This window comes from Bactrocera dorsalis, chromosome 3 (genome assembly GCF_023373825.1).
Source record: "Bactrocera dorsalis isolate Fly_Bdor chromosome 3, ASM2337382v1, whole genome shotgun sequence".
In the NCBI taxonomy this organism is placed as follows: domain Eukaryota; kingdom Metazoa; phylum Arthropoda; class Insecta; order Diptera; family Tephritidae; genus Bactrocera; species Bactrocera dorsalis.
Window position 1 is genome coordinate 46,174,468 of NC_064305.1, and position 9,876 is coordinate 46,184,343.

The 9,876-nt window shown below is 35.4% G+C and overlaps 1 protein-coding gene and 1 long non-coding RNA gene across 2 annotated transcripts; both read right to left on the reverse strand.

Moving 5' to 3' along the window:
* Positions 1-2,836: 2,836 nt before the first annotated feature.
* LOC125777193 (probable deoxyhypusine synthase) lies at positions 2,837-3,515 on the reverse strand. Its single transcript, XM_049451467.1, has 2 exons — positions 3,203-3,515; positions 2,837-3,146 (listed from the first exon to the last, which is right to left on the reverse strand). The coding sequence occupies exons 1-2, from the start codon at positions 3,365-3,367 to the stop codon at positions 2,913-2,915; spliced, it is 399 nt and encodes a 132-aa protein (XP_049307424.1). The 5' UTR covers positions 3,368-3,515; the 3' UTR covers positions 2,837-2,912.
* A 1,555-nt stretch (positions 3,516-5,070) lies between these two features.
* LOC125777202 (uncharacterized) lies at positions 5,071-7,870 on the reverse strand. Its single transcript, XR_007422155.1, has 2 exons — positions 5,478-7,870; positions 5,071-5,372 (listed from the first exon to the last, which is right to left on the reverse strand). It is a non-coding gene; the product is annotated as an uncharacterized LOC125777202 (long non-coding RNA).
* Positions 7,871-9,876: the final 2,006 nt, after the last annotated feature.

Genomic DNA, 9,876 nt, shown 5'->3' on the forward strand with positions numbered 1-9,876 from the left:
GCTGTCTTTATCTCGTCAAGAGAAACATAATGTCGTCCTTTCATGGGCCTCTTCAGTTTAGGGAACAAGAAAAAGTCACAGGGTGCCAGATCTGGGGAATACGGTGGCTGCGGCATCATTAGTGTGTTTTTGTGTTTTTGGCCAAAAAGTCGCGCACAAGCAACGGTGTGTGAGCAGGGGCGTTATCGTGGTGCAATTTTTGTGATAGGTAAAAATCGAAGATGATCCAAAACACGTACAAGCAAAGCAGCTGTCAACAATTAAATGAACATTCAAAATGGCCGAGATTGTCGTCATAAGTGAGAGACATGAGTACCAACATAACGCCACAAAAAATTCGAAATTCGAATATACGTAACCCGCGAAAATTCAAAATTCGCGATACTTTTTGAACACACCTCGTACTCTATCTGCCAGAATACCAAAATGAGACTCCTGACTAACAGAATCACTAAATTACGATTGTGACAATTAGAGGCATGAGACAATCGTGGCAAGCAGAATTCCGATATTAGATATAGTGTAAATAAAAATATATTAATTAAAAATGTGTGCAATTTGAGTTAAACATAGTAAAATAACGTGTATTATTTCACCAGTTTTTGAACTTTAAATACAAATATCTCGCAAACTATAAGTCTGAAATGGGTATATGTGTATATACATACATTTTTAAAACTTGAGGTGTTCCTCTATCCATCCGTACCACCAAATGACAGCGCCATAAGAATCGTAATATTGTTAAAGCTTTTTTGTTTCTTTGAAATTTGACAAAAGCTTTTTTTGTTTCTTAAAAATTTGACAAAATGGCAGCGGTGTGAAAAAAAGTATTGAATTTTGCCCCCTTTTTTCGACAGTTTTTCGTAGAGAAAATAGGATAATTTCAAAAAAAAAATTAAAAGCTTCCATAACATGATAGCGAAAGACGTTAAAAATTTTCCCTTCAAAATGCACTAGATATCTTCAAAACCATTCTGAGAAAAACGCGTTTAAAGATTGGAAACGCTCCGTTCCCCACTCTGTTCCCTTTCTACAAGAAACGCTGAAGCGACCGTAGTAATTTCAAGAATGTTTATTATAGTGTATACTAGCCAATACTCGGGGTGACTGAAGTACTTTCGCGTAGTACTCCTTTAAAAAAAGAAATCCTGATCGAACCAATACCCGGAGTAACCTAAGTATTTTATTACGTAATGTTATTATTTAATATTACTTAGTTGTTTATTAAATTTAAATAAGAAAAAAGTTCATATGAATGGAAAGAAAAGTTTATACTTTATTACGTAATATTACTATAGGGGTATTCTCTTGCTCTTGCAAGATTGCAGATTGCAAAAATACTACACCGAAATATACAAGGGCACGAGAGCACCCATTGCAGAATCTAGTGATATATGAGCGACTGATTCAGTCAATTTATTGTAAATGACTATTGTGCATGGCTATTGTGAATTGGCGCATCTTCTGCACACATTTTTAACAAAAAAAACTGTAACAAGACTTTATAATTTAAATAGAAATTATAAAATCTAATTAAAATTTGCCTTTAACAATTTAACGACGTAATATATCTTTATGTAAAATGGCAACTACAACAGGGTTGCAATTTTTTTTTTGTGTGACATTGCACGCTAATATACATGGGTTTTGGTCTGACATATTTCACAGCCCTGGCAAATATTTTTGTGCGTGTGTTTGTTGTTGTGCCGTTGTAAATCTGCAATGCTTGCACCGTGCACCGGGTTTTGCAAGAGCAAGAGAATACCCCTTATATGTTTATAAAATTTAAATAGGAAAATATGCATCTGCATGTAAAGATTGTTAATTCATTTAATTTGAAATATAATTTATAGACACACTTGTCTTTATTAGAAATATGATTGCAAAATAAGGAAAGAGGAATTCTAGAAAAGATAAATTTCAGCAAATATTTGCTTATTGTCATATGGCAACGCTCTATATGTTTATAATCCTTAGTACATAAATGATACTCACTACGAGTGTAAAAAGTGTTTTAAATATAGAGATTTCATACTTATAAAACCCGCAAAGGGTGTAAATTGTGAATTTGTTTACAGTTTATTCAAATATATTTGAAGTGAAACATGTGCATAACGTGTGTTAAATGTAGTCGAATATCTCGTAAACTAAACTTTTACTGGAGCTATAACCCTATATATTTTTTAATCAGGAGGACTTCCTTTTTCCAACATAATTGTGCCCACTACTGTTATTGATATTAAAAGAAGACATGTAATATTGTATTTAGTTAAAAAACAGTCCTGCTTGGCGACTTTAACACCAGGGTGGGCAAAAAAGGTTTGGCCAGAGAACGTTTATCATAGAGAAGGTTCACGGCGCGGAGATCGTAAAAATATTTTTGGCTAACTCGGTCGAGATGGAAGAGTTTCACCACTGCCTGCTCAGCAGGAGAAATTTTAACAGTTGCGCTTGAACAGAGCTGAGCCTCAGTATATACAGTAATAAACCTTTGCTCTACTTTCATGGGAATCAGGGTGTTGTATTAGCATTGAGCGACATATAAATTTTAAATTTTGATGATCAACACTTTAAAATATATTAAATAATGCAAGTGTTTACGATATTTAAGTGATTATATCGAATTACTTTGAATATCTGTTTAATTTTATTGGGATATTACTTGTTGTTTGATGTTAAATCAGTTGTTTTTTTTTTTTTCAATTTTTAAACACGCTTCAAGTATTTCTAAATTTTTGCATGCAGTAGGATACAATCCTGGGTGGTAATTTGTCGTTTGACATATGTGTACAAATTAACAATTCGTTACCCGTTATAGGAAAACATCAATTGGAAATTGAGTTTAAACAGAAACATATGTGTGTTGAAGATTTTAATAATACATATTAGTGTTATTTATAAGTTTATATTGTTCAGATTGTGTATAAGTGTTTTATAAAGTCTTCTTCCACGCCACCCGCTGTCATTACTACACAATCCACCATTTGGTGTTCAACGAGTAATCGTAATGTCTCCCGTAATCCCGACGACACTAGATTAGATGTGAATCCAAGGAATATTGTACAGCTATGTTTTCGTCTAATGAATTCATCCGTTTCATGCAAATCGGCTTCATCAGGTTTCAACGGCTGCTGCCTACGATCAAGCTAAGAATATTTTAAAATAGTACATAAACCTTTCCATAAAAAAATGGTTACATTACCATTAGATTGATTTCTCTTATTGCCATACAAAGATTAGTAGCTTGAAACCCCGCATTATCAATTCCTTGATTCCAATCGTAGCCCGCACGATGGGTGTGTTTTCCGTGTGTTTTTCCACTTTGTTTAAGTACCGCTTCTTTGGCGATACCTGGTTTAACGGACATTTTCTATTGTATAAAACCTATGTTCACTCCAATTATTAAACTTTAAATAAAATATTTAGTAATTTTATACAAACTAAACTTTGTTTTGATTTTATTTGAATGTTCGAATATGAAAAGCTGCACCTTTTATGTTTTCTGTCAGTCAAATGTAAACAAATACATTCAGTGGAAAACTCACCACTCAGAAATCTAAAAACAGGGCTGCATCTTATTATAAAAAACTCACTACAAAAAGAATATCTGAATATCAGTAAATGATATTTTTATGGGCGAAATATTGCACACTATGGCATTTAAGTCACCTATTAGGGCACGATTACGATTTTTCCGGCGCCGCGATTTGATGGTACTAATGGATAGAGGAGGTCCTCAGGATTAAAAAATGTATACACATATACCGTCCTCAGACTCATAGTTTCCGAGATATTTCACTTTAAAGTTCCACAACTTTACATGCAATTTAGTCCTATTTTGTTTTGTTTTGTTTTTCTTCACATGTCATTACAAGTACCAGTGTTGCCACATATTGTGTTTTAAAGAAACTATGAAAAATTTTTCTATTTAACATTTATAAATAAAATGGTACAAATGGTTTTTGTATCTTATGTTAATTGATAAATAAAGATAAAAAATAACATTCCTTTGTGTCGAACTACTTTCTGCACTGGCGGCCTTCGGCCGCGCTTCAAAAAAATAACCCTCATCGATCGAACACAGGGGTATTCATAGTTCCTTTGTGTCGAACTACTTTCTGCATTGGCGGCCTTCGGCCGCGCTTCAAAAAAATAACCCTCATCGATCGAACTCCGGGGTATTCATAGTTCCTTTGTGTCGAACTACTTTCTGCACTGGCGGCCTTCGGCCGCACTTCAAAAAAATAACCCTCATCGATCGAACACCGGGGTATTCATAGTTCCTTTGTGTCGAACTACTTTCTGCATTGGCGGCCTTCGGCCGCGCTTCAAAAATATAACCCTCATCGATCGAACACCTGGGTATTCATAGTTCCTTTGTGTCGAACTACTTTCTGCACTGGCAGCCTTCGGCCGCGCTTCAAAAAAATAACCCTCATCGATCGAACGGGGTATTCATAGTTCCTTTGTGCCGAACTACTTTTTGCATTGGCGGCCTTCGGCCGCGCTTCAAAAAAATAACCCTCATCGATCGAACTCCGGGGTATTCATAGTTCCTTTGTGTCGAACTACTTTCTGCACTGGCGGCCTTCGGCCGCGCTTCAAAAAAATAACCCTCATCGATCGAACGGGGTATTCATAGTTCCTTTGTGTCGAACTACTTTCTGCACTGGCGGCCTTCGGCCGCACTTCAAAAAAATAACCCTCATCGATCGAACGGGGTATTCATAGTTCCTTTGTGTCGAACTACTTTCTGCACTGGCGGCCTTCGGCCGCGCTTCAAAAAAATAACCCTCATCGATCGAACGGGGTATTCATAGTTCCTTTGTGTCGAACTACTTTCTGCACTGGCGGCCTTCGGCCGCGCTTCAAAAAAAAATAACCCTCATCGATCGAACACCTATTTTAATCAAAAAGAGAGAAAAACTGAAAAACTTTCCATTCTATAATACGTTTTTTCTATTTAATATATAATATACACATTTTTGATTATATTTTCAGGACACAAAGTATGGCAACACTACTATTTGTCTTAAATGTAAACACGCAAATCACTTGAAACTTTGAATGTGCAAAATAATTTTTAAAGTATATTTATTTTCTTAAAAAATATACAATTAGTGTAAATTTTTGATAAATACGAATGTGTACAGTGTAATTAAATATATATTAATTAAAAAATATGTGAAAAGTGGGTTAAACATAGTGAAATAACGAGCATTGTTTTTACAAATTTTTGAACTTTAAAGTGAAATATCTCGAAAACTATGGGTCTGAGGACCGTATATGTGTATACATTTTTTAATGCTGAGGACCTCCTCTATCCATCCGTACCATCAAATCGCGGCGCCGGAAAAATCGTAATATTGCCCCTATTAGTAAATATATAACATTAATAAATAATTTTCTTTTATATTAAGCAACAATATTTATAGTTTTTGTTATTTAATAAAATAAATTTTCTAAGTATTTACTACCTCAATTTATACAGCACTGAAAATCCAAGATGGCCGCTATTCACCCCTCAGAAAGCTACCACGTAAAGGTTATCTACTGTATATACTGTGGCTGAGCATTGAATACAAATAATGCTCAGAACTATATGTATGTATATTGCTGTTACATACATATGTATGTTAGCTGTTTTGCTTATCTTAATATATAAAAATCACGTGTCCCGTTGTTTGATTTCGATGGACTCCTAAACTACTGAACCGATTTTAATGAAATTTTTAACACTGTGTGCAGTTTGGTCCAACTTGAAAGATAGGATAGTTTATAACTCTCCTTATAGTCGCATTATTTATTTATTGCAAATTATTTGTTTATTATTAGCAAAGAGCTATCCACCAGTTGGTGGCGCTAACAGCGGTATGTTACAGTAGATGGCGCTACATTTCTTTCTCAATTTTCATGGATTTAGGCTGTCATAACAAAAGCTGCTACTTGCTAAAAACATTAAATGAAAATGTGTTGTTTGAAGTTTATATTATTTGTGGTAAAGTTATACGAGTCTATGAATTCCAGTATTCTAAATTTAAGAAAAAATCACATACAATCCGTGAAATAAATAAAGTTATGTACATATGTATGGTCAGACAAATAAGCAATGCTGCCACTCTTTTCCAGTAAATCTTCCTCGAATTTGGGAGATTTCAGAGAAATTTAGGAAATCGCAGAGTTGATTTCTGCATGTATTTCCTAAATGCAAAAAAAAATTTCATTTAGTTGCATTTATGTATAGATTTTTGTATGGCTAAATGTACATTTGTAGTTAAATTTAGACCTATATGTGCTATTGCAGTAGATGGCGCTACATGAGAATACATTTATTGACACTTATTTGTGATACTAATGCCCGGTTTCACAGTCCATACTTAAGTTGTGCCTAAATAAAATCTTAGCTAAGCATTGTTGCAAACTGAGCAGTCGATTGCGTTTCACAGTCAATGCTTAATTTCTATAAAATTTTATTATAATATATGGCAACGTTGTGGGCAACATATGTTTTACAAATGTTATTCATAAAAATATGTTTGAAATATTTAAATTATAACAAACAATACATAAATTTGCGAGGAAAATTATATCAAAAATGGATGAAAACAACAAAAGAACCCAAAATTTCATCACTAGCGAGTCGGAGCACCCATTGGAACTGAAGGAAAAGTATAAGCTGTTATTGAGTGCAAGCGAACGGACACTTGCCCTACGCTACGAAAGATGTCGCTGAAAATTCAAAGCAAATTCAAAACAAAAATCAGCTGTTATTTAAGCATTGCTTAAGACTCCAATTTTCAGTGAACTGTAAAACACTATTTTCCTGTTTTATCTTAAGCACAACATAAGTATGGACTGTGAAACCGGGCATAATGGCCTTGAACAGAGTTCAAAAAGCGTTTTAACTATTTCAAATAAAAATTGGGCAGGGCGAAGTTCGACGGGTCAGCTAGTGTTTTTATATTTTATGTGTATTAGTATGAATTCTTTTTGTGCATATTAATGAATACATGTGCAATTGAATACATTTGAATTAAATTACTTTTTCAAAGCAATATTCGTAGTTAATGTGAAAATAAAGCATACTTTTTCAATTGTTTCTTGTATTTGATATATTTACGAGGTGTGTTCAAAAAGTATCGCGAACTTTGAATTTTCGCGTGTTACGTATATTCGAATTTCGAATTTTTTGTGGCGTTATGTTGGTACTCATGTCTCTCACTTATGCCGACAAGCTCGGCCATTTTGAATGTTCATTTAATTGTTGACAGCTGCTTTGCTTGCACGTGTTTTGGATCGTCTTCGATTTTTACCTCTCAAAAAAATTGCACCACGATAACGCCCCTGCTCACACATCGATGCTTGTGCACGACTTTTTGGCCAAAAACAACACACTAATGATACCGCAGCCACCGTATTCCCCAGATCTGGCACCCTGTGACTTTTTCTTGTTCCCTAAACTGGAAGAGGTCCATGTCAGGACGACGTTACGCTTCTCTTGACGAGATAAAGGCGGCATCGAAGGAGGAGCTGAAGAAGATAAAAAAAAAAAATGATTTTATGAAGTGCTTCGAAAATTGGAAAAACAGTTGGCACTAGTGCATAATATCTCATGGGGATTACTTTGAAGGGGACAAAATAGATATTCATGATTAAAAAAATAATTTTTGAAAAAACACAAAATTCGCGATACTTTTTGAACACACCTCGTATGCTTGTGTGTATACTTCATTATATACATATGTATGTATATAACAGACTATCATAATATATTAAAAAAAATAATAATATATTACAATAGTGATAAATGTATATTAAACATAGATTTTATTATTCAAAACTTATATTCACATGTATCATGTGTTTATGTTCGCTTTCGCGAATTCAAATCATATTATCACTTATCAATAATAACATGTGCGCGCTGCTCATATGTATGTACATCAGTGAAGCGCTTTGCCTAGCCCGCGGGCGGCCGACTTTATTGCTCTCTCACAGATTCGCTCACACGTATTAGTCAAGCGCTCTCTATACATTGTGGAAAATTAATGTGCATTTGAAAATCACTTGATCAACGACTGTTGACTGCTACGCATGTAATTTGTATGTGCGCGCTGATTAACAATTTTGGTTCAAAACCATGAAAATATTGATTTTTAGTTATTTGATACAGCTGTTTAGGTGAAAACTTCAACATAAATTCAATATTTAAAACTTTTTGAATTTTAATTTCTTTTTGACACGTGAATTGTCTTTATTTTTGTAATTGATAAAAAATTAAGAAGGAATTTCAATAATTTCACAATTTTGTAAAAGTTGTCGAACCACTTTCAATTTTTTTTATATTAATTAATACTAAAGTTTTGTAGTTTTTTTGGGTGTAGCAGCAAGCTCTCTCATACTCCAACACAAGCACACAGTTTGGTAGTGTGCGTTTGGGCATCACTTTTTTTTTTTTTTTTTTTTTTTTTTTTTTTGTTTTTTTTTTTATGGCGAGATGTAAAAAAATCATCAAAAGACACTGTTGCCCTTACAACAGTAGTGTGGGACTTTAACCCACTAAAAAAAACATCTCAATAACTACACATAGCTTTGATGAATTGCCCTGCGGAACTACCGATTAAGTATTACATCGCAGAGCAAGCTAAGCCTATTGACTATAACGTCTCAGGGATTTTCGAACTGGTTTGGGCTGTTTGCCTCGCTATATCGCAGTCGCTCTAGCCTTCGCTGCTCTTGAATAACCTTGGCGGCCCAGTGCTTAACATGGTTCCACACATGCTTTGACCGCAGCATGTGTGGCACTATGTTATCTGGCGTTATTCTTTCCGAGGTTTCCGTTTCTAAAAATGTCCTATCCTCCTCATATTTTGGGCAATGGAAAAAGATATGATCGGCATTTTCTTTTCCATAACTACAGGATGAGCATATTTCTACCTCATCATGGCCATATTTGTGGAGGTATTCCCTAAAACAGCCATGACCACTTAATAGCTGCGTCAAGTAAAAATCAACGTCGCCATGCTTTCTGCTAACCCAGGTTTCCACATTTTCAATCAACCTGTACGTCCATCGTCCTTTGGACGTTGAGTCCCACATACATTGCCATTCTTTCAGACTCTGCTGTCTTTCTTCCTCGCGCTCTCTAGCTGTTAGAGGCTTGCCGTTACTTTTGCTTTTATTGTACACCCTCTTTAGCTCACTAGCCATTATTTCAGGTGGCATTATGCCCGCAATCACTCCTGCGGCTTCGTGAGACACCGTACGGAAAGCGCTGGCAACTCGAAGTGCACTTAACCGAAATAAGGACCTTACCGGTTTCGCATACGTTTTTTGTTTTAGGGCATTAGCCCACACTGGTGCTGCATACATGACTATTGACTGAGTCACTTTTGCCAATAATAGCCTTCGGCTCTGACTTGGCCCGCCTGTATTAGCCATTATTCGACTCAAAGCCGTGTTAACTCGCGCCGCTTTTTCGCAAGCCTTCTCTATATTTGTTTTGTAATTCATCCTCGTGTCAATTATTACGCCTAAGTATTTTAGGAAAGGCTGTGACGTTATTTTATGCCCGTCAATGTCCAAGGTGACGACTTCCACTTTCTTCCTGCTAGATATGAGCACTGCTTCAGTTTTCTGTCCTGCCAGTTGAAGATTTGCTGTTGTTAGCCATCTCTTTATTTTTTGTGCAATATTGCTGCATAAATCCTCGATTTGGTGCAGTTCCTTTGCCACGATTGTCACCGCTATATCATCCGCATATCCTAATATTTCCACTTCCTTCGGTGTTGGAAGTCGAAGGATTCCATCGTAGAGGATGTTCCATAGGAGTGGTCCTAGCACCGATCCTTGCGGAACTCCACCAGTAACTGCATA

Bases quoted from the DNA above. Each gene is read 5' to 3' on its own strand.
- LOC125777193 (XM_049451467.1), bottom strand. From the start codon at position 3,367: ATGTCCGTTAAACCAGGTATCGCCAAAGAAGCGGTACTTAAACAAAGT. The intron at 3,147-3,202 runs GTAATGTAACCA...AAATATTCTTAG, and splicing joins TAAGAGAAATCAATCTAATG to CTTGATCGTAGGCAGCAGCC.